At 42.6% G+C, this 24,655-nt stretch overlaps 1 protein-coding gene across 1 annotated transcript in view; it reads left to right on the top strand.

Moving 5' to 3' along the window:
* Nucleotides 1-24,655, top strand: part of LOC113183360 (uncharacterized) — a 137,263-nt gene that overhangs the window by 74,109 nt on the left and 38,499 nt on the right. Inside the window, exons 24-30 of the mRNA XM_077801484.1 lie at nt 102-278; nt 2,742-2,744; nt 8,791-8,908; nt 10,132-10,297; nt 14,555-14,693; nt 22,261-22,411; nt 24,227-24,322. Coding sequence (XP_077657610.1) covers nt 102-278; nt 2,742-2,744; nt 8,791-8,908; nt 10,132-10,297; nt 14,555-14,693; nt 22,261-22,411; nt 24,227-24,322 — 850 coding nt within the window. The remainder of the gene's footprint in view (nt 1-101; nt 279-2,741; nt 2,745-8,790; nt 8,909-10,131; nt 10,298-14,554; nt 14,694-22,260; nt 22,412-24,226; nt 24,323-24,655) is intronic.

The raw sequence follows: 24,655 nt of genomic DNA, 5'->3' as shown, positions 1-24,655 counted from the left end.
CACAGATGCTCTATTCCTCCAGGAAAGTAGATGCTGAAACTTGGATGAGAAGGGAAACAACTTGGATTTTCCTTTGGGACATCATCTCTTCTGACTTTCAGGTTGAACCGCCACATGTCTCACTATGCTCTTCGGAGTCAGATCATGGCACACTGTAATAGCCTGAGAGCCCTCCTGGAGGATTTCCCTACTATCAGGGATACCTTTTTCATGGTGGGGCAACCACAAGAAAAGAAGGGATCAAGTGACTCCAAGGAGGGCCTCAAGGCTGACCCCGGGTATGTAAAATCAGAGACAAAGTAGAGTTTGTCTTTCCACTTCCAAGGCCCCACCTTTCTCCAGGAAGAGGTGTGTTTCGTATGAAAATATTTTGCTGCTATTGTTTGGATCTTAAGTGTGTTCCAAAGATCCAAGTATAAAGGCTTGCTTTCCAGTGTCGCCTGGGTCCTAGGCCATGGGGGTATGAGCCAAAATACCTGAGAAATACAACTTAGAAGGAAAGAATCATTTTGACTCACAGTTTCTGAGGTTTCAGTTCATGATCAGCCGGCTCCAAGGTATAAACATCATGGCAGAGGGCACAGCAGAGGAAGGCTCTCGTCTCATGGCAGCTACGAAGCAGAGACAGAAAGAGGGAGGGAGGAAGGGGCTGGGGATAAGATATTCTTTTCCAGGGCACTCCCCCAGTGACCTGCTTCCCCAACTGCCTCCCAATAATGACATCAAATTATCAGTTCATCAACAGATTAATCCGATAGTGAGGTCAGAGCCCTCAAGATCAATCACTTTCCAAGAGCTTCACCTCTGAACCTTGCTACACCGGGGACATGCCTTCAACATATGAGCCTTTGCAAATCCAAACTATAACAGGGATTTGCCCTTGAAAGGGATATGGAATCTTGATCTCCTCCTCTTTTTCTTTTGCTTCCTGGTCATGAGGTGAATAGTTTTTCTCCTCCAGGTGCTTCCAACAAGACTCACTGCCTCACCCAAATAATGGGGCCAACTGTTCATGGAACAAAACTTCTAGAACTGTTAAGCCCAAATAAACCTTTTCTATTTATAAGTTGTTTATCTTAGGTGCTTGTTACAGTAATGAAAATCTTACTGACACTTTTGCTCCTTTTACTGTACTTGACTTTGATAGTCTGGTCTAAAAGCACAAAAGAAAAAGTTTAGCATGCTAAGAAAAAAAAGCATTTTTGTATTTGAATCCAAAAGAAGTTCATTGTTTATGAGCTGTTTGACTGCTTTTTTAATCAGTATAGTTTTACTTTCTCCTGGGGAGCTCATTTTCATTAGTCACAACCATTTACATAGCTAGCATGTAAAATAAGTCAACAAAAAAGTAAGTTTGATTTTGAGCTGTCATAGATTCACATATTCTATAATAATAATATAATTATATAATAATAATCTAGAAGAAATACGCAGAAAAAAACAATGATATGCCAGTGCCTTGGACAAATTAAGTGTCCTGTTTTCTTCTGGTGAGACAGACATACAGATACAAATGTAGATATAGGTATAGTGACAGAGCACAGCTGCTTCATATATTCTTATAAGGCTTTATCTGGTTTTCTGAATGACTTTAACTCAGCCTGCTTAAGAGTTCACCCCCACCCCCTTCCTGGATGGAGGAGTTAGCATACCTGTGCAGTTAGTAACCTCATTTCCTTAAAAAAAAAAAAAAAAAAAAGGGTGTGTGTGTGTGTGTGTGTGTGTGTCTGTGTGTGTGTCTGTGTGTGTTATATAGTATACAGTCTCCAGGGAGAAGCAAACACACCCTATAGAGTAAGCTTAACCTCTGCTTCTGTTTCTGCTTCTGGAGTTTGAGTAAGAGAAATACAAAAATATGATCATGGAGAGTTTGAGTAAGAGGAATACAAAAATATGATCATGGACTGGACAGATAGAAGGGATTTAAGAGATCATTTGTATCAGATCACTCATTCACGCACTCATTCATTCATTCATGCATGCATGTGCTATTCAACTATCATTTATTCCGTGTTTACTTAAATGCCAGGCACTGGCATTTACAGGATAAGTCATTGGTTCTGGCAATAAATTCCATCTAGTTGGGAAAAGCTGTGTAAACAAACAAGTAACTCCAGAGATAACACATTAGAGGTGTGTACAAAGACCTATGAGGGAATGTTTAACTACTCAGGGCCTCTGGAGGAATTCAAAGAGGAATGGACAGGAATGTTGGAGTTCCCCAAGAAAATGAAATGGTAGAGGCTAGACTAGAATGAAAGAGGTTGAAATCCTCAAGCTCTTGACTGAATGACAGCTGACCAGCCAAACAGTGGCCGGGTCCATCTCCACACTTAAAAGGCGAATTAGTTTGTAGATAGCAGTGTTTTGTTCTATGAGCTCAGCCAGTGCTTTCATTTGCATAGATTACAGGATTTACCTAATGGAAGAATGCATTTGAGAGAACTGTGGGGCAAAGATGCTATTTTTCTAAAGGGTTTGCCTGAATATCTGCTGCTCCGTAAGGTTGAAAAGCATTTTTGTCATGCAAAGTGTCATAGATAAATCCTTTAAGTGTTCTTAATTCCATTATTTTGTCGCCCTCTTACCTCATTGACCATTTATAAAGCTAATCTACATTTGAGATCAAACTTTTAAAGTTCTTTCCAGAAATCTAATCCACTGCATTTGTGATTATGATGAAATGGGTTAAGAAGCCTATTTTTGTTTTTGATGTGTTTAATTTGCAGCAACCAGATAAGAAGGTCAGGATGCAAAGAGGAGGAAAAATCTAACTTTTAGATCTTGCTCTATTTCTTTATTGTTTCTTGTAGGAGACTATGTTTTCTAAAGATTAAGGGAAACAGTTATCTACTCTGGAGAGCCTTGGTCCCTGAATTATCTGGTTGGTTGATGTGTGATAACATCAGGGTAAAACCTTGGGCCAGGAAGTTGTGAGCAAAATGGGTGACCAGTGGATGAGCTGTGACTGGTAGACTGTTTCTCCACGGAATCCCCTCCTTTTCCTAAACTCTCTGGATATATTAAACTCTCTTTTAATATACTCATTTATAGGAATATTTATAGGAGTATAGAGAAAGGAACTTCTTTCTTATGTGAAACTTTGGTGAAAGTACGATTGGATTCTTTCTAACTTCAGAGTCTGGTTCCATGCTCTGGGTACCTACTGATTTAAAAATAAATAAATAAACAAACAAATAAATATATTGTGTAATTATAACAAAATACCTGAGGCAGTCTAACTTTATTTTTTAAAGAAATTTATTTAGCTCAAGTTTTGGAGGGCACGACACCAACAGCACAGTTTTGGTGAGGGCCCTCTTGCAGCACCACATCATAGCAGGAGTACGTGTATGAGGAAGACCTTACATCAAAAAGCTCAAAAGCAGCAGGGCATGGTTGTGCATGCCTGTAATCCCAGCAGTTTGGGAGGTGAGGCAGAAGGATCACAAGTTGGAGGCTAGCTTCAACAATTTAGCAAGACCCTATCTCAAGATAAAAGAAAAATAAAAAGATTTGGGAATGTAGTTCAACGGTAGAGCACCCCAGGGTTAATCCCTAGTTCTCCACAATAGGAAATGAAGACAGAGAGAGACTGGGGCCCTATAATCCCTTCAGAGGTGATACCCTCAGCAGACCTAAGGACTTCCCACTAAACATCACCTCCCAGTAGTACCGCCCTGAGGACCAGGCCTCCAACACATGAACCCTTAGGGAAACATACTCAAACCATATCCAAATCATAGCTGTGAGTCACGAGAAGGTGTCCTCGTAGAGAAAACCACAGCCTGGAGTTAGAATATTTGGATTTTCCCCTAGTGTTGAACTGAGGTCTTAGGCAAATCACTTATCTCGAAACTTGGGACTTTGGTTTCTTTCAAGTGAGGACATTGAAGCAGTTCTCTGAAGTTAAACACATTAGGAATCTTAGTGCTAAGGTATGTAAAGGATGATTCCAAGAAATAGGACTGCTGAGGAAAGACTTTCCAAAAGGGGCCAGTTTCAAGACAGCTTGTAAAGTGATAAATGGGATCATTACAGCGAAGTTAACTAGAGATAAGGGACAGAGTTGAGAGCAAGGGTCATGGAGGAAAGAGGCCCTCATCTCATTCACAGAATAACAGATTGGGCTACATTGAAGAAAAGTAAGTTTTATTTGAAATGTCAGTTCCAACAATTTAGTGGCCCTGCTGAGGATTCTGAGACATTTCATGTTTGTGAGAGTGTGGTGATTGATTGGCAATGTCTGCTATGGTCCAGGAAAGGGAGAAAGGTAGCCTTCCTGTATGTGTTTGCCATCCCTGGAAGAGCTCCAGAAGTTCTGTAGATTTAAAATGCCAAGATGCAACTTAATGCCTGGAAGGTTGTAATGTACTGTATATGGTTTAGCAGAGACTCTGCCCTAAACCAGAGCCCCTGTAGAGGAGGAGCCAGAGGGATCTCTGTTCTCAGAAGTCCCTCGAGGCTTCCTTTCCCTTCAAGACTTCAGAGGAGGCTACAATCAGAGGACTAGGATGACTCTCAGCCGCATTCCCAGGGGCATTAGCATTGGCTGCTAAAAGAGCAAAGAGAGCCCTCAGAGAGAACACTACTATTAATTGAACCCTTGCCATGTGACAAGCAGAGCTGCTGGCATCACATACAGCTACTTTGTGCAAATTAGAGGAAGACAGCCCTTCCTCTGGGGGCAGGTGTAGCTCCACACCAGGGTGCAGAGCCTGGCAGGAAAGGTACAGGCTGGGCTCTTGGCCACTGCTGGTTGCCTGGAGGCACAACACATGGCGATGTTGGTGCCAAGTGCTGTAGAACAATGTAATAGACAAGATCCTTGTCCAACAAGGGGAAAGAGACAGACAGCAACAGTGCACTGTGATAAAGAACAGAATAAAGTAAACGTTTAATGAAGGCATCACCAGGGAACAGGATTATCAGAAGGATTGGGGAAACAGGATGGGAACTAGGAGAGCTTCAGGGAAGAGGGCTGCTTAACCCAAGGCCTGAGGAATGATAAGCTGGAAGAGCTGCATGGATAAAGGCACAGAGATGTGAGATGGTCTGTGGACCTCAGTGTGGGGACGGCGATGGGAAGTGGGACAAGATCCAGAACACTGGTGTTTGTCCTTCAGGTCACAGTAAGAAGGGGAGCAGGATGATTATCAGTGGCACTACTTAGGAAGTTCCTGAAATTGGATTAACCAGGAGGCTTAGGAGGTGAAATCAGTGAGGCCAGGAGCCAGACTGATGAGGGAGGAAGGAGTCTAGCATTTCCTCCAGAGACTCTGGCTTGGGCGAATAAAAGGGTAGCAGTGCCATCATTGTTTAATAGGTACAGAGTTTCAGTTTGGCAAGATTTTTTTTTCAAGTTCTGGAGATGGATGTAGTATTGATGTGAATGTCCTTGGTACCATTGGACTATACACTCAAGAGTGGAAAATGGTAAAATGGCACTATATGAATTTTACCACAATTTTCTTTAAATGGGAAGCAAAGGGGATGAAGAGATAATAAATCACAGCTCGGAAGCTTCGGCTGTCAGTTTCTTCCCCCAATCTCCCAACAGTCCCAGGGGCTAACTATTCTGGATGCTCTCTGCTCCTTGGTCTATTTCTGTGGTGCCAGGTTCTACCATCGTGTCATGTTTGCACGTCCAGCTGTCTCTGGAATGTAAGATCCTTGAGGTGGTCTTTCATGTTATGTCCCAGGTCTGCCTCTGTGACTTTGACCCTGATGCAAAGGGAGGATGGGGAGTTGGGGAGGGGAGGGGTCAGAAGGGAGTGAAGGGAGTTCTAGCCAGTGGCCTTTAGTTCAATACCAAACTATGTCATCACTTACCGGCAGGAACTGGTTATGGGGCTGAAAGAAGACTTGGAATTATTGAACAAGGAAATTGGCATGACAACTGATCAAAGGGGGAAAAAAAAAAGGTTTGTCCCAGGGTGACATAGCTCAAGCTGGAAATCATTTTCTTGTTGGTGCATCAATATAATTAGTAGTGTGATTTCCTCCAGCTGTGTTTAGCAGTGTGCAAGTAGAAGCAGACAGTTGAGGAGTTGGAAGGACCCACAGTGGGGGCTTTGCTAGGTAGATGGGGTACGAGGATAAAGAAATAGAGAATCAAAGGTGCAGGCAAGAGAGTCGTTCATGTAGTTCATGGACGGTCAGATCCAGTCTGGGAAGGGAAGGGATTGAAGTCAGAAAAGAACTGACAACAGGAAAGGGAGGCCAGAGGACTGGGTGATGTCAAGGAGCATATTTTATGGGGATAAGGAGAGTTAATGGCACTGTATGAGGGAGAATGCTAGAAATGAAAGCTAAGGCTTTGGAAGTGAAATGGCTCCAGGTGATGATAAAGTCTAGGATGTGGCCCAGGAGTGGACAGCTGAGAGTCACTAAAGGTAATAGGGGACCATGTTGAGCAGGCCAGGTAGTCCATGGGCCACTCACAAGGGGGAGGGGCAAGGCTCCCTGTGGGTCTGAGAGTCAGGCTACTTTCCCTGCACCAACCTCCTGAATCTTCTGCCATCTGCACTCTGCTCCCTCTCCCCCACAGTCCTGAGCAATTTCAATCACTCTGCTGACAGTAGCTAAGGTCCATTTGCCAATGACTTCTGAATCCCCACAGCTCCAGAGCTTCAAATGGCTTCGCCTTAGCTGGTAGTGCCTCAGACCAGCTCAGTCAAGAAAGGCAAGAACTGAGCTCCTCGCCTCTTCTGCCCCAATCCTGTGTCCATTGTGTTAAAGGACCACACAATTTCTAACCCCCATCCCCAAAGCCAGAGTCAGGGCATCGTTTGTAGATTCTTGCTTTTCCTTATTCCTTAGACCCTAGTGATCCCATTACTTAAGCCTCTTTCACATTTGTACTTAATTTCCATTCCATATCCATTGTCCATAGCCAGACTCAATGGGAGAGTCTCACCTTCTAGCGAGTACCTTGGAAACTGTAGGGACATTTGTTGCCTTGTCTGATAATTGCCTATGAGGAATAAAATTACTTCTGGGTCTCTTGGAGATATTCAGATGATCCTTCTCACTTATTGAAGAAAAATGTAGCTCATTTTAACTAAGTGCTGAATATTTTCAGTTTCAAATGTTCTGAAGATGAGAGTTGTTAGATCATTAAAACTCATCCTGAAACAAAGCATTGGCCTTATGTCTACCTTTCAAGTCTCAGGGTTTTAATCAGTTAACTCTCAGCTCAGGATAAAGAACAGTCTTAGTTTGGAGAATTCCTTTTCTCAATAATGACATTCAGATTATTCCAGTCCTGGAACAAATCAAATCCAGCTTAATCCAAAAGAAACATTGAATATCGAAATTAAGAAGCCCAAAGGTCTGAGTCTCAGCCCAGGGGCCTGCGGGCCTTGGGCTGGCTGCTGCAACCCAGAAGTGTGACTGGACTCAGTCTGTGGCCTTGCATCACCTTGCATCTCTGGAGCTGAGGGCCCTGCACCAAGTGCTCATCTGTTATTCCCCGCCACATCCACTGCTGACCTCTGGCGCCCTGGGTGGGGGCGGTGTGGGAGGGAGGGCCTCCACCCTCACTGCACCCTGCCTCAGCTGCTTGTCTCTGAGATGGCACTGGTCTCTGGTCCTGCTGCATACTCCTCAATTCTAGGCCATCCTCTCAATGCATTCAGGTCCCTAGTTCCTAGCCAGTTTCTCTGAGAGCTCCATGTGCGTCCCTTGGCTCCCATCCACCCCTGGCCACAGATGCCAGATACCCCCACATTAGCATAATCACAACAAACTTTGTAAAGCACCACTAACTACCTCTTTTTTTTTTTTTTTTTTTTTTTTTTGGTACCAGGGATTCCACCCAGGGGTGCTTACTTAACCAATGAGCCACATCCCCAGCCCTATTTATTTTTTGTTTAGACTTGATGGCACCAGAGCCATTCAAGTGGGTTTATCGGGGCTGCCTCACTTCTGAGATGACACAAAAACCAGGTCAGGAGACCACCTCCATCCTGGGGCTGTGGTATACAGTTCAAGAGCTTTCATCTGCATGAAAGTTGTAAGACAGGCAAAACCTAGCAAAATATCTCTTACTGGTGTGTCCATTTATGGTGAAACTACAAAGAACAGCAAGACACTCACTAATGTTCATGTCAGGTGGTTGCTCTGGGGACCAGCAGGGGGGTATTCAAGGATGCTAGGCTTGTGTGAATCCCTAAGCCAGACATAGATGGATGGTGTGTTTGTGTGTAGGCCTGCAATGCTATAGAGACAGCAAAACTGCTGCCTAACAAGTGCTCAGTAGTTAGAGGAGAGCAGACAGGAGAAAGAAGAAAAGAAGACCAGACGCTGGGGAACCTGGCAAGAAACATGATGGACAGATGTGCACTTAAATCCTAACTCCATCTCTTAGGAGCTGGGTAGGCAGGACCTCCCTAACCTCTCAAAGCCTCAATTTCCTCAGCTGTGAAATAGGAACAAAAATAGATCCATCGTAAGGTTGTCAGAAGCATCAAGGGACACAAAATGTGTTACACCCAGGATGGCCCTTCCTTTCTTTTCTTACCACACCTTTCCCGCCCTCCATACCCACGCCTTCCTCCCACACAGCTCAGGCTAAAATCAGCCCAACTGCTCCTCTTCTGTTGAGTTGTTTATAAATAACTCTGGCCACTTGGGAGCCAGTGGACAAGGAGGCTGCTGCTTCGGGCTTGGACGCTGGGCCTGTGGTGACAGTCCTGTGTGGTCTGTGGGTGGTGGTCTGAACAGTTCAGGGTGCCTCTGGGTTAGAGGGAAATGCTCTGCTTTGGCTGCTTTCTTCTAATGCTACAGGAGTTCTCAGCCCTGGCCTCCATGTTTGCTGTCAGCGGATGGAAAAGTCCTCCTCAATTTATGGTACATCCCCCATCCTTCCGAAGTGCTGGTTATGTTCAAAACTCTGCCAGAAAAGGTTTGTATTATTTCGTGCACCAGAATGGAAACTGGCTGTTTTTTTGTTTTTTTAATGTCTCATGTGAAGCACATTAATTGGAGAGAACATTTCTTGTTTTTTTCAAAGACATCTAATAGAAATCTTTTCACGACTAATACTTCTGACTACTTTAATTTTTCTAGAACCTTTTTATTTCATGAATTCTCTTTAGCCCTGGTCATTAATGAATATTAATTCAGGTTTCTGACATTCCTTATTAATCCTCAATTTCCTCCCAAATCCTTGAGTAAAACCCCACCTTTATGCCCTGAAGCTAATGAACAGTTGGGTTCACACAGTAACTCAGCTGCTTACTGTTTTTTGAGGGGTTGTTCTATATACCTCACTTACTGATAAGATAATAATATTGGTAATCATATAAAAAAAGAAGTAAATATAGAAACACATAACATGTAAGCATTTGCCAGATAAAAGTGCAATGATGGAAACGGCATTTCAGAAATATTTTTGATTTTTCTTTGTAAGTGAAACCCTGTTTAGAGAAAAGATCTATGTTTTGCTTACAGGTATTCACTCAGGACAATGTTATGAGTTTGTTTGTGAGCCTTATAATTCACTGATGGTCATACAAATACATTTTGATGTATTCATGGCCACCAGTAACATTAAACAAAAAGAAACAAATTTCTTTAACCCCTCACAGGGGGGCCCTTGTCCCAAAACATATAATCCTGGCTTATGAATAGGTTTATTGTTTTCTTTCTCAGATATTATCCTGTGTACACTGTGAAAATGTTTATTTAAATGCAGTGGGCCTTCTGGACCACAGGTTCTGCATCTGTGGATTCAAAAATTCAACCAAGAACTAATAAAAAAATATTCTTGTTCATGTGTACTAAAACATATAGTTTTTCTTTCTTGTCCTGATTCCCTGGATGACACAGCATAACTACTTACATAGCATTTATATTGTATTAGGTACTATAAGTATTCTAGAGATGATTTAGAATTTATGGGAGCATGTACTTGGGTTATATGTGAATACTGCTCCATTTTTATAAGGAACTTGAGCATCTGCACATTATGGTACCCACAGGGGCCCTAGAATCAATCCCCTGTGGATTCTGGGGGTTGACTGCATGCATCTCGTTTAAAGATACTGTTCCCATCATACTCAAATATTTTATATGCCTCTTAGAAACTTCCTGAAACTTCTTTTCTTGTGCTGATTTTCCCCACAGGAAGCTTTTAGAGCCTTAACGCTAACACTACAGCTGATGGCTTCCTTCCATGACATTGTGGCCTACCTTTTCAGTTTTGTTCAACTCGGCAATTGTCCAGCAGGCTTTGAATTTCCTGTAAGCCCTGATCCTTTGAGGGGAGACTGGGGAGGAACAGAGGACATTGGTAAGTGATAAATGATGGTTAAAATCACCTTCAATATTCAGTTGGAATTCTGCAATGCTCTTAATACTTGGAAAGACAGAACCATAACATTTTTCTCACAAACAGCAATGATAAGAAAGGGCAAAGGAAAAGTCCCCTTATATACTGTCTCCACACTCACATTCACCTGATGAAGCCCACATCTATGAGCTAAGCCATAGAGCATACGAAGTCAGGAGGTGGCTCAGGTTTGCACCCTGCCTCTGCTAATGATTACTTTACTCCCTGGGTCTCTGTTTATCCATCTATAAAATGGGGTGATAATGCCTGTCTCATAGAGATATTCTCTGGATTGAAGTCTATAACATTCTAGAAGGATGTATAAGGTTGCAGTAAAGATGAGTTTTGTCTCATTCTCTTTTCCTTCCTGTTCTTTGTGAACTCACAGTGTAAGGTCAGAGCCAAGCACTCATCGTTAAGAAGCTTGCTGACAGCCCCAGATAGTGAACAACCACCTGATAGTTCTGTGATAAGAATGATTGAGGCTGTAGTGTCATATGTCCTGCTAATCAGTGAACTCTAATTCTGCACCAGGTTATAAAATGTAGTATCTTACTAGGATGCTAAGATATTACAAAATAGCATCTTGTAAGTGGGGTTTACCAGAAGCAGAGAAATATTAATCAATTAACAGCAGAATACTATTACATAGTATAGGTAGAGAAAGGCCTAAGAAATGAGGTAATAGGCCTATTTAAACCTAGTGTTTTTAAAACAAGTGTAATATAATCTGATTTTATTCCCCTTTGTGCAACACAAAAAAATATGGTCAACCATGGAGCTGGTGGCTGGTAGATCTGCATTGTGCTAACAGACAACAGACTTTGTAAACATTGTCACGTGGGACACAGAGAAGAACGTAAGTGGTGACTTGAGAAGAAGATGGACACCCATCTGAGGAGAGGCAGCAAGAAGAGGGGTGGCAAACAAGGGTGGGTGGCATTGGTGTCACCTCAGCAGAAGACACAGAATTGTTGCAGACTGATAAGCTCTCAAAAGAACTAGCAAGTCTTTGAGATAAGCATCAAAAGATTAGAAAGTTTCCAAAGCACTCCAGATCTTTTCCTACTACTGTGGTTCTGTTACCCTCTTAGGGACTTTCTGGGAGGCTGTGTGGGCTGGGCCTCCCATAAGGGATAGGAGAAAGGAAGTGGGCCACAAAAAAAAAAAAGTCCTTCCTGCCCTGCAGATGGGAGGCCATAATTACATGGAGATAAGATAGAAGCAGAGAGAGCCAGGATCTTGTTTCCAAGTGAAGTCCCAGCACAGGAAGTCCTGGAGCAGCTGGGAGCAAGGAGTGCCCAAGCAGATCCTGTAGGAAGATGATCTGGGGACCTTTGTCCCAACCTGTGGAGGAGTTGACTTGGATCAGAGGAGAAAACAGGAGGGACAGTCCCAGCAAGAGAAGGAAAGGACTCAGGCCAAGGTGGCAGGCAGGACTGCTCATGGCAAGTGAGCCTTCTGGGCCACCAGTATCCAGTGTTTGGACTTCAGGATGAGGGAGATTGTTCTCTTGTGCTGACATGCTGTAAACCTGGAAATCATGGAGATATGTGGGGCTCAGGCTCTGCAAGATGTGCAATTAGAGATGCGCACCTTGGCATGTTCAAAGTAAAAGTGTTCATGCTCCAGGAAAAACGTTCAAAGTTGTGCATGCTCTGATTTGCTAAAAATAGATAAAGTGCATATTGAATTGAATTAGAGAGAGAGAGAGAGAGAGAGAGAGAGAGAGAGAGAGAGAGAGAGAGATCCCATACCAAGATAATCATCTTTTTAAAAAGGCTGAGCTAATTAGTTCCTGGCCTGATTCCCAGGCAGGGAGAATGAAGGTAAAAGATGAAGTGAGAATCTGTTCCTTTTCAGAGCTATTTGGAGGTAGATAAAATGACTTTTATGGACATGAATGCTTTAAAATATTTCTTAAAGGGATACTCAGGATTTTATCTTTTGGTCCTCTGAAAGAAGCAACTTTTAGATGCTGTGGACCACTGTGGATCCTGCCAAATTCTCTCCTTCACTGAAAGCCAGCAACTCCTTTTGGAGTCAGTGTGAAACAGGATGTAATCAGAATGTGGGAGTTGACACTGAGATTTCTTTGTAAAGGATTAGAAGGCCAATTAGAGCCCACATAGGACACACTGAATTTAGAATTTCAGGAACTCTCAAGATAAACCAGGAACAAAGAACACTGGACTCTGAGTCTTCATGGAATGACAGGGATACTGTGATTGCCCAGGCTGGCTTCAAATTTGAGATCCTCCTGCCTCAGCCTCCTGAGTTGTAGGGATTACAGGTGTGTGCCACCACACCTGGCTCACAGTGAATATTTTAAAATCAGTATATAACCAAGGAAAGGTATTCGTATTCCCACATCCCCAATTGTATTTTAATGATAATTCCACATATCAGCTAAAAAAAAAAAGCAAGTTTTTATAACTATTTTGCTGAGAGTGATCACATGCAAAAGGGTATAAACAGCACAATAGTGGAAATGGTAAGAGGAAAATCACCTATCATCCATCCAATCTCACAAGCAAAATATTTTTATTTCTCTTCACTCCCACCTAGCCCTTGCTCAAATATATTTTACTTTTACATATTATAGCATTTTAAAGCATGTGCAATTTTATATTCTTCTTTTCTCAGTGTCACTCTAGAGGATTATAACTGTTTCCCCCTGGTCACCGTTTAGTCTGACAAGAGTATATATTTCTTATAAACCAAACACACTAGGCCCTGAGCAAATGAGGCTCACCTCAACAGTGACCACCAGGAGTGGGTCAACAAATGACCTCCCCTCCTCCCACCAACTCCCACAAAAGTTCTTGCACAATTTTCTCTAATGCCACTCTTCTTCTGGTAGACACTTCTATTCAGCCCAATAGGACCATCAGATTTAGAGGAATCATAAGAAAAATCTGATGCTTGGATTCAATTATTTGGTGGCTGGAAAAACAACAACAACAACAACAACAACCCTAAAATCATTTTTCTGTTGTGTGTAAAATACCAAATGGATATGAAATCTATAGTGCTCATCTTTTCCTACAGCCAAGAGAATGCATTGCAAGTATCAGTGACAGTTCTCAGCCCTGGATCTGCCCAGATTGAGCCACCATAGAGAGCTTCCTCATACCCACAGTCCTCCACTCTCCTAGTGGGTAAAAGAGGAAGAGACCCAGTACCCATCAGGTTAGGAACATGGCGGCTTGGGTCTGGATGAGCTGCCAAGGTAGGGCAACTCCAGCAGGGCCCTGTGGGTCTTCCCTGTTACTCCTGCTTTCAGCTGCCTACTGGGGATAGTGATCAATTTCCTCAGTCCTTCTTCCCATTACAGGGATGTCCTGTCAGGGTAGAGAGCTATCACTCTCCTCACAGGGAGTTGACAGCATTTTATATCAACTGACATTCTGGTAGCCCTGCAAGTGTGGACCCCCCCAAAGAGCTCATTATTTTTTTCTGTGTTCTCCCAATCTGTCTGGTCAGCTCTTTCCCTGTGCCAATGTCAGAAATCCCCGGATGCAGGCCAGGTTCCTCACTTGGCACTGAGTGTTCCAAAGGGCCCTTAAGCTAAACTTCCATCTAAAATATATATGGACGTATTTATATGGAGCCTACTCTTGTAGTAGCCAAGTAGAGGTCTTCCACACCTATTCCTAAAATGGCTAGAATCCCCTAGAAAGGTATGTATGTGTGTCTGTATATATGTGTATATGTATATATGCATATTTTTCTTTCTTGCTTTGAATGGCTTTGAGTCTTTTTTAGTCCATGAGCTAGTGACTGAGAAGGCTGATTTGGATAAAATGGCAATGAAAATAAGAGCTAGTTTATAATTTATAATAATTTCAAGTTCCTGATGGATATACTGAGGACTGTACTTTCCCATTGCTTGTAATTTCTCTTTTTCATTCTATTTTGAGACCATAGGCTAGTAAGTTTTAAACTTTCTTTCAACAGCACGTTCTTACTGTGCTAAAAAGCAAAGCAAGTTTTTATCTTTCCAAGGGAGGGAGGAAGGAAGGAAAGATAAATGAGACCTTAGGTTCTAGAGCACAATGCTTTGCTGACCTTGCAAAACATATAATTAGTACATCCACCAACAAAGAAAGGGAAGGCTGTTCAGGTGACAGGTTAACTTTGGGGAGTAAAATGAAGGTTCCCTAGGTTAGCAGTGGTAGCCTATATTTCATACTGACTCAAACGTCCATCATCTAGGGTCTGAGCTTCAAGAGCTGCAGAAAATGCTTGACAGCCTCAAGAGCCCCCAGGACCCGACCCAGGTGGCCCAGGCCCTCCTCCTCCGCAGGGATGTTATGTTTCTGCAATTCGATGCTGCAGTGAGGCATCTCATCCGGTAAGGGCTGGAGGGCTATTCTGGCCTAGTAACTTCTGCTGGGCAGGTGTTTGCCGAGTGACCATCTAGGGAGGACTCCCTTGGCAAGATTAGATAATGAGCTTAAAATAGCCTGGGGTGCAACCAGATCCAGAATGCTTGCTACAAAACGTGTCCTGCTGTGAAGGCTGTCCCTGCAGAATGTGTTTTAATTTTCTTCTTCTTCTTCTTCTTTTTTTCTTTGGTACCAGGAATTGAACCACCAAGCCACATCCCAGCCCTTTTTAAAATATTTTTTTATTAGAGACAAGGTCTCGCTGAGTTACTTATGGCCTTGCTAAGTTGCTGAGGCTGGGTTTGAACTCACAATCCTCCTGCCTCAGCCCCCTGAGTTGCTGGGATTACAGGTATGCGCCACCATGCCAGGCTTAATAATCTTTTTTTTTCTTTGTTCTTTTTAGATATATATGACTATAGAATGTATTTTGACATATTATACATACATGAAGTATACTTCATTCAAATTCTTGTAGTTGTACGTGACGTGGAGTTTCACTGGTGTTGTATTTTGATTTTATTAAACTTAATTCCAAGGCAGTTTATATAACAACTCCTTTCACTGTTCAGGTTGTTTTATTGGGAGTAAAATTTTTGTACTTCTGAAGATTATTTCTAAGAGTCTTATTTAGTTTTTCCGACTTTTATTTACCTTTCAAAGGGACAGAATTTTCACTGCACTTCTGAAGTTAATGGAATTAAATTTATAAGTAAATACATCTACTTCTGTTCTTGTAGTAACTATCCTGTTAAGTACTCTGAATTATTTTTAAAAAAAGAATCTTTTATATGTCTCCTTAATCATAATTCTGATGAACTTTGGATTGAGTTTAGATAAAGATTTACAATGTTTTTAGGTTAAATTTTATATGGGAGGGGAAGAGATTCGGACCTGAGCATTTCTGCTCATTCTTTCTTTTCTTTCTTTTTTTTTTTTAATATTTTTTTTAGTTGTTGATAGACCTTTATTTCATTTAATTATTTGTGGTGCTGAGAATTGAACCCAGTGCCTCACACATGCCAGGCAAGTGTGCTACCGATGAGTCACTGCCCTAGCCCTCTGCTTATTCTTAAATCGTCAAAATTTATTAACTTCTTTTGATTAATTCCCCCATGTGAGTATTGAGGGGCTCTGCCCATGGATTACAACTGTTTCCCGTCATTAGCATTGGGCATCCAACAAGAATGGAAATGTGACAATTATACTGAATGAACTATATTTTTTCTGCTGCTTTTTTTTTTTTTTTCTTCTTTTTACTCTGTCAGAGAATTTGTATTTAGGATGTAAATTCAGCAGGACCCAAAAAAAAAAAAAAAAATCACATGAATGTCTCCATATTAACAAACAGCTCCTGAGCTGCAGCTTAGTGAAGCAGGTAGACTTCACTAAAGGAGAGCCCATTCCATAGGCCAAGGTCAACCTTTGTAAGGGATTTAGTTATGGTGAAGAAACAGAAATATCCCCCCAGAAGTCCTGCTTGGGTTCTAGCCTCAGAGGAATCATTCTGGTCCTCTATTCCCAAGGGAGCCATTCTGTCCCGTACCATTGCTTTGCCAGGGCTTGCTCTGTCCTGGCACACTCCTTCCACAGAAATGGAGGGCACTGGGTCCTGTATCTTTTTCCAGCATCTTTCAGAGGGAACCACCCAGGCGGCACACATACCCCTGTGGGCCCTCATTTGTTGCATTTCCCTGACCTCCTTCTTTAGAGCTCTTGGGGTTGTGTTTGGAATTGCACAGCCAGGAAGCAGCAGGTGACCATTAGAACCTTAGGGTGTTTCCCTCCAAAGCCTGAGAACTAAGCTGGATTCTGAGCAGCCGCCTGAGTAGAAAAGGGGACTCCAAAAAGAAGGCAGGAAACAGAAGAGAAAGAAAAGCAGAAAGATAAATGTCATCACTCTGGGTCATTTTACTTAGCACTGATCCTGCAAACAAGGGAAAGTCCTTAAACAATCAAAAGAAGATTAGAAGCTTGGGGAAGTTCCCTGGCCCTCCCCAGAGCTCAGCAAGACTGAGCAAATAAGACTGTTTGCCTGAGGAACTTTCTGCCCATGTAAGCTGACGTCTTTAGAGTTTTAAAAGAACTGAACTCTTACCTCGAATGAGAACAACACATGCTTCCATGGATTTGGGGGGGGAGAGGAAAGAGGATATGACTCAAGGACAAAAGGACAACAGCCCTGTAGAGTCACCAAAAATCTGACTCTCATTTCCCTCAACTCTATTGAGTTGCCCAATGGACACGTGTTTCCAAGCACAAAACACTTCACACTTCCCCTGTGGACCTGCTCTCTGCCACTTGGGCAAAGGTCTGATGAAAATTCATCCTATCCACTAATGGGTTGGAATCCCACTACCCAGGGCTCATCATTGACCTCTGAGCAGGATCAACCTGCAGGGGTATTTATTAGCTAATTCAAGAAATGCCTGAGGGTTGAGCTGATCTGTGATGCCAGGGAAATGGTTGAAGGGAAATGCTAGGATAGTGCTGCAGTTCTAACCAGTCTCATTTATTTAGGTCAGGAATTGAAAAAACCAGTGCCATAGTTTCCTGCCTGTTTTTGCATGGCCTGTAGGTTAAAGATGGCTTTGACATGCTTAAATGGTTGGAAAAAAATAAGTAAGAAAATGATATTTATGACACATGAAAATTATATGGATTTCATACACCATGTCCATATGTGAATTTTCACTGGAATAAAGCCATGCCCATTTATCTGTGGGTTGTCTCTACTTTGCCACTACAATCACAGAGTTGAATAGTTGTGGTGAAGACCATAGGGTCCACCACAAAGCCAGAAGTATTTATTATTTGGACCTTTGAACAAAAATTTGCCATTCTCTGACTTAAAGGATGGAATTCCTTTGCAATTCAGGAATAGAGGGAGGAGAAAAATTCCTTCAAAGTTACCCATAGAACAGAATTAAATATGTGGCATGGATAGTGCCTCTGGTCAGAATGTACTGCTGATGTTCTGAGTGATTAAAGGAAGAAGGAAAAACTGAACAAACCCTGAAGGCGTTCTCACTTCCTGCAGCAAGCCCAGCTCTGGAAGGCCTCAAGGGCAAGCCACAGAGTAGCACAAGCCTCTCAGTCCTGAACTGTTGGCTGGTTTCTCTTTTTTTTTTTTTTTTTAATTTATTCTTATTTTCATGCTTGCCTAGTTGAAGTGTCTCTAAACACTTAGGATGCTAAATTGTGTCTCTGGGTCATCTGGGAGTTTCTGGGAGACATGCAGAAGGCCTCCGGGGAGCTAGGTCTAGCTCTTGGCCTTGGCCACAGTCTCCAGTATCTAAGAACCAAAGAGCCATAACTTTTCCTGGCTTTCTCAGCACCATTCTGCAGGTTGTACTGTATCTTTGCCTCCAGGAAAACTCCAGCATGTGCCCCATGAGTTAGCTGTTCCTATGGCCTGAACCAGGGGGCTGTCACACAGGAGCCAGTTGGTAGTTGTCCCTCTACTGCTTAGGGACAGTATGGGGAATTCAGGGATTTTAGTGAGCTGTGGGGAAACCTGGCTTTACTAAAGCCTGGCGGTGGCAGGTGCACAAGCAGAAAGCCAGCCCTTCATTCCTATGGCTTCCCATAGCATCCTGGGTGCTGCCGCCACACTGCACTGGTTAGACCCCACCCACAGAAGATGCAGGTCAGGGTTCACCAACTGAGGGTCTTAGTGGGTTATCACAATGTCTTGTGAGTATTATCATTTTTTTCTCAAGGAAAAAGACATATTTACCTAAAAGTTCTGTGGGTAAAGAAAATGTCACAATCTTTTTATTTTTATTTATTTTTAACTGGAATCATAAGAACATCATGAGATAAGGGAATGCAAAGACTTGGCTTTAGTTTAGTTACTACTGTGTGCCAATCTTGTACAAATGAATTATTTTATCTGTTTTTACAGATGAGGAGATAGAAATTCAGAAAAGTTGCCTAACTTGCCCAGGGTCACACACACAGCTTGTTGTGGTCGAATTTGTATTCTTGTAGTCTGTGTGACTCCATAGCCCTGTGTCTTCCTTCATATCATATTTCTTTATCCCTTCCTGCAGCTCAGAGCTTGGGCTGGAGATTGACATAAATTGACTTAAAAGTAGGAAAATACTTAATAGATGTTTGGTGGAAAACCTTTCAATAGAGAGGGAAGACAACAAAAAGGATGTAGTACTAAAGATGTTAATTATCATCTTGCTATTCCTTTATGTAGCATCACATTGTACAGTTCTCAAATAAGCAGTTCTAGTAGAGTGGGGGTGAATCTTAGGAAGGATCATGATAAGAATTGAGAGAGCAAGGAAGAATAATTCACTATTTGATCAATAGTGTTGCCTATAATCTGGCTTGAGTCTTTCTAGAGAGTGCATCATACTTGATTCTGTAGCTCAGAATGACAGACACACTCATATCTGAACTGTATTGATAGTTTTTCTAATAATCTCCAAGCATCTATGTGTTAATAGACCTAATGTATTAGTTCATTTTTATTGCTATATTGAAATACCTTAAGTTAGATATTTTATAAAGAAAAAAAAGGTTTATGTAGCTTATAGTTCTGGAGGCTCAAGGGCATGACATCAGCTTCTACTTGGTTTTGGTGAAGCCCTTGTTGTGCATGGTATCACAGTGACAGGAGAGATCACATCAGTAAACAGGAAGTCAGAGAAAAAGTATGTTAATGCCTTCAGAAGACATACTGCAATGACCTAATGACCTCCCACTAGGCCCACTTCTCAAAGGTCCTACCATCTCTTTTCATTGCCACACTGGGGCCCAAACTTCCAACACTGAAACTTTGGGGGACACAGTTAAACCAAATCCAAACCATTTCAGCTCGTATGAGCACAAAGCTGTGCCTGAGGCTCTAGATTTCTGCCAAGAATTGTGATCACTTCTGGCAATTGTTCATTTAAAAGTTCTGAACAAATTTTCTAGGATAAGAGAGCACGTCAAAGAATAAGCAAGTAAGATGTGAACAGAGGACCCAGGGGAAGCTGGGACAGAGAGAAGGCTGTGGATTGGTGGCAGAGGCGAACAGGAATGACATGAGAGGAGCCATGTGGGGAGAGGTTGTGCCAGGATACTCTGCTTCTGTGCTCTTGATGTGAGCTGAAAATGCCTGTTTCTGTTAGAATGTTTTTGGATGCCATCATTTTAAGCAAGCATACACACTGAGAGGTGTGCGTGTACCAAGTGCATTGGGAGTTTAGCGGGAGGTCTAAACCAATTTGGTAGCTGCATTTGGTACACGCAGCTCTGCCTCACTGGGTTCTATTGGGCTGGAAGGTCAGAGCCTGTGTGGGACTCTTGCTTACATCTCAAACAGTCCCCAGCACAGCACCTTGACACCGGGTGCTTGATAGACCAGTCACATGGGTGTTGAGTAAATCATGGGTTCCTCAGCAGGGCCCATTGAGTATGAAGAGAAAAGAAGCAGAAGAAAATGTTTATATATCCTTTGGGCAACTCCAAGGTCCATCTCTGAGCTATCATGATAAATCAGTAGGTTTAGGGCCGGGGATATAGTTCAGTGGCAAAGCACATGAACTGCACACAGCCTTTGCATGCATAAGGCTGTGGGTTCAATCCCTAGCAAACCTCCCCGCAAAAATCACAAATCAGTAGTTTTATCCATTGTCTCAGTACTCAGATATTTATTATTAATACTCATTAACATATAAAAAGAGTTTTTACACTAGTGTGATTGTTTAGTGTGCAAATAAAGAGCTCCTTTCATTTGCCTTTGAAGTCTCTACTTCTGCTGATGGCAAAAACATGAAACTTGTCAGTACCATGTCATTGAGTCATGGTTGAAAATTAAAAGTGGCCATCTTGAGATTTAAAATCAGTTGATTCAAAGTTCTTCCCTGCTTCTTTTGTTTTAATGGCCTCCTACTCACCTGTTGGTGAGGGAAGCTTCTTCCCTGTGGTAATGGCCAAACAGGAGACACCCAAGAGTGGGCAGGGGAGATGGACGGCAGTTTATCAGGCATGTGTACCCACCGCCCAGGAACAGAGGCCCTGTAGGCCACACAGGGCCACAGAGTGAATGGGCAGGGCCTGTGGGAGGCAGGCTCTGGAGCTTCCAGAGGGTGTGGTGCTCCCTGGTTCCCGCAGGAGGCTTTGATTGGTTTGTTCCAGTAATTCCACACGCTGGCAGGAAACCGAAACTGCTACTGGGGGGAGGGGGGATAAGCAGGAGGTGCACCTGGTGCCTTTGATAAGGAGGGCTATTGGACAAGGGGGACTTTCTGCTGGGTGCAGAATGGGAGGGGACCTTGTGGTTAGACCATTTGAGGCCCTTCTGACTTGCCAGATGTCAAGGTAGCAGGTAATATTGGACCTTAATTATAGGCTGCCTCACGCCATACCCTTCTCCTTCTTCATTTCCCCTCAAAGGTGATCTGAGTTCTTGGGGCTGCTTATAAGTCATCCTGGCAGTTGGGGAGAAGGAGCTACATCGCCCATCTCTGTATGTGTCAGCTGGTCCGCTCTCAGACTCTTCTGTTGGCCTACTGTTCAGCGCTCTTCCTGGACACCCATTATGAGGGGCTCAGGCACTCCCAAGTTCTTTCCCCCACACTCTGAGGGTCTGTAGTCTCTAGAGGCCACCTCACTTCCATCAGCACTGACACCTCCCTGGGGAATTGCTAATCTCCTTTTTTTTTTTTTTTTTTTTTTTCTTTTTGGTGTTTGCTGTCTGTGAGACTTGGGCCATGCTCATGGAGGATCCAGGCAATAGGTCCTTTGTGCTCTGGGGTACCCTCCCCCAGCCCACCCTGAGTCAGCACTTTTCTTAGGCATCCACTAGAAACTCTAGAAACAGTCTTTCCTTCCTTGCTAAACTCTTATTTCCTTTTGGGCAAGAAAATAATCCTAATTTATCATGCATACTTCCTTACTTTATTTGATTTACACTTATGGTATAAATTTCATGCTCTTGGCTCCAGGGTTTGTGGTTCTTGATACACAAAGCCAAGTTTTGTCTAAAACAAAACAAAAACCTTTCTCTCCATAACCCCTGACTTTGTTTATTTGGTTTAAAATTTGATTTTACATATCAAGAATTGTTGTCTCAGCTATTGGTCTTAAAATAGTTTAACAAACACTCTGATATTTTTGTTCTAGAGCCGAAGGTATACTGTCCAATTTGGTAGCTGCATGTGGTTATTTAATTAAAATTAATATTAATTTAAATGAAATAAAAGTTAAAATTTAATCCCTCGGTCACAGCAGTCACATTTCAAGTGTTCAATAGCCACCTGTGGAAGTATATTGGACAGTACAGATCTAGAACGTTACCACTGTAGAAAGTTCTATCCAACAGTCTAGATGCATCAAGCTCTCCCTGTAGGCTGTGATCTCTGTGAATGAAGGGTGGTGTGTGAAGGGGTGCAGGGGGTGATGTGGCTGAGGAAGAAACCTGTTACTGTCTCCCACCTTGTCTTGCTACAGTAGCTTTGAAGAAACTTTGAGCTTTAGGAGATTTGGTAATCGTTTTCAATGAAATGTCCCCCCATGTCTTGTTAGAAGAACATTTTTGGCAGCTGGAAATATTCCCGCCTACCAGTCTGTCACTGATGGCATGTGCCATGGGCTGCCACCTCTGAGCAACTCTCTCAGGAAGAGCATTTTTGCTTCACAGCTCAGCCTGCCCCAGCTGCTGGATCCACGGAGCCTCCAGGTATGTTTTAGAGGTGTTTTATACCTATAAGAAAGAGGTACATTGTTAGCTGGGGATTTTGTCACTTTGTTTCCGTTTGGTTTAAATTTTGCAGGAGTCTGGATTCTTTAAAGCCCTTCAGTCTCTGCTGGTGCCCTTTTACTGGCCCAGTGGAGCAGTGTGGGTCTACATGGCCAGCTGTTTTTCCCAGTCTGGGTCTTTTCTGCAAATGCTCAAAAAAGCAAGACCTCATCTTCTCATAGTTCGTAGCAAAATAAATAATCTTACCCATTAAATAAATGATAGAAATTATGGTACATTAATTGGGTCAACAGCTGAGTTTTGAATAGCTCTTGTTACAACAAATGTTATCAAATGTCACCCTGACAACTGGGATTGCTTTTAGACAGGAACAACAGTATCCTCCCACTCCTAAAAGGGTCAAGGCTTAGGAAAGCTGGATATTAGACTACTGAAGAGTCAGGGCAACACCAAGTTACAAACTATATTACTTATCTATTGCTGCAGAACAATGCATCCTCCAAGTTTAACAGGTTAAAACAATAAACATTCATTCATTATCTCACATAGTTTCCGAGGGTCAGGAAGTGGGAGAAGCTTAGGTGGGTCCTTCTGGCTCAGAGATTCTTACAAGCTGCCATCGAGATGTTGCCAATATCGCAGGGTGCAACTGGAAGAGTATCTGCTTCCAAGTTCACTCATATGGCTGTTGGTAGACAGGTCAGAAGATCCACTCCCATGCTTACTCACGTGAACTTCTCTACAAGGCTTTCTCACAACATGGCAGACAGCTTCCCCAGAGCGAACCCTCCGAGAGGGAGTAAGAGCCTTTCTATTACCTAATTTCAGAAGTGACATCTTATCACTTCTCCCATATTCCATTCACTAAAAGTGAGCCAGTAAGTCCAATCACACCCCAGGAGAGAGAAATTAAGGCCCATCTCTTGATGGGAAAACTATCAAAGAATTTGTGGATATATCTTTAAAATCACCTCTCAAACCCAGGATTTTTACTTGAAAAAATCTAATACTTAATGTTTTGACATTATATGCATTAAACATAAATGATGCCCACATCATCCCCAAGCAGGTACCATCCTTCTAAGCTACGAGATAGTGATTCTCCGTCCAATCTTTGATCCTCACTTAGATCTAGAAGACAGAGTTAGACCTTGACCACGGGGACCACTCTGGTTGCCTTTGGGTGTTATCTAGGATGAAGTGGATGCAGTGTCCTGTCCTTGCTACCAGAATCAGTTATAGCTCTGGGAATTGACAGAAGTCAGAAGCAGGTCTAGAAGTGTAGAATGGGGTTACATAGGTAGGGCCGCTGGATCCAGGGCCACACATGATGTCATAGGGGATAGGCAATGCCTTGGCTGTTGTCCTGTGATGTGGAGAAGACAGAGACCCCTGGGTGATAAGTTGTGACATCAGTCTTGAGTTGATATCTAAAATTAGAGCACAATAATGAGGAGGCCCACTTTTTAAGATTCCTAATATTGAGAGCATTTAAGCAAGTTTATTTTTGTTGATTATAAATAGGTCCATTGGTGCTATGCTATTATGGAACTTCTGAACAGCAGTGTTGACTAGTTACACTGAAACCATCTGCTGCAAAAATAATTAAAAATAATTATTATTACTCCCTCCTCTACATCATCAAACATTCTCCACCAAGAAGTATTTCTACATAATAAATGAATCATCCAACAGTGTGTTGGAGTACAAATGCAGAAATCTTGTTCATAAACAGATGTCTTTAACTTAGAGTTACAGAACAGCTTTACCATGTCTATTATTTGGTTCTTTTAGGCATCTGTGCTATTCCCCTGGAGAACATTTCTGGAAGATGGAGGACCATTTCCTGTTATAAGTAGTAGCCCAGATACCCTAGAGTATAATATGCAGGTAGGTATATCTTCCAACTTGTTGGAAAGAGAACAGTAAGCAGACTGAGAGGCAGGGTGTCAGTAGGTCCACAGGTCAGAGCCTCCGTATTCTAGCCAGTGGTGAATAATTTATGAGATAAGTAGGTGCTTAATTATGAAGCCATAAACCTGATCCTGCAAGGTGAGTCATATTTTTTTCCTGTGGAAGAGAATCATGTTCTCAGCAGATACTGACCTTGGTTGTAGACTCAGCTGAAGTTCCCATGGCAGCAATGACCCAGAGGAGTGGCCATCCATCACTACCCACTGTCTGGGCCTCTTAGAGAAACTGCCAGGCTGGCAACTCAGAGGC

Source organism: Urocitellus parryii, chromosome 8 (genome assembly GCF_045843805.1).
Source record: "Urocitellus parryii isolate mUroPar1 chromosome 8, mUroPar1.hap1, whole genome shotgun sequence".
NCBI classification, from domain to species: domain Eukaryota; kingdom Metazoa; phylum Chordata; class Mammalia; order Rodentia; family Sciuridae; genus Urocitellus; species Urocitellus parryii.
Note: the sequence above shows the minus strand (reverse complement) of the source record. Positions and strands in the feature narration are given on the sequence as shown.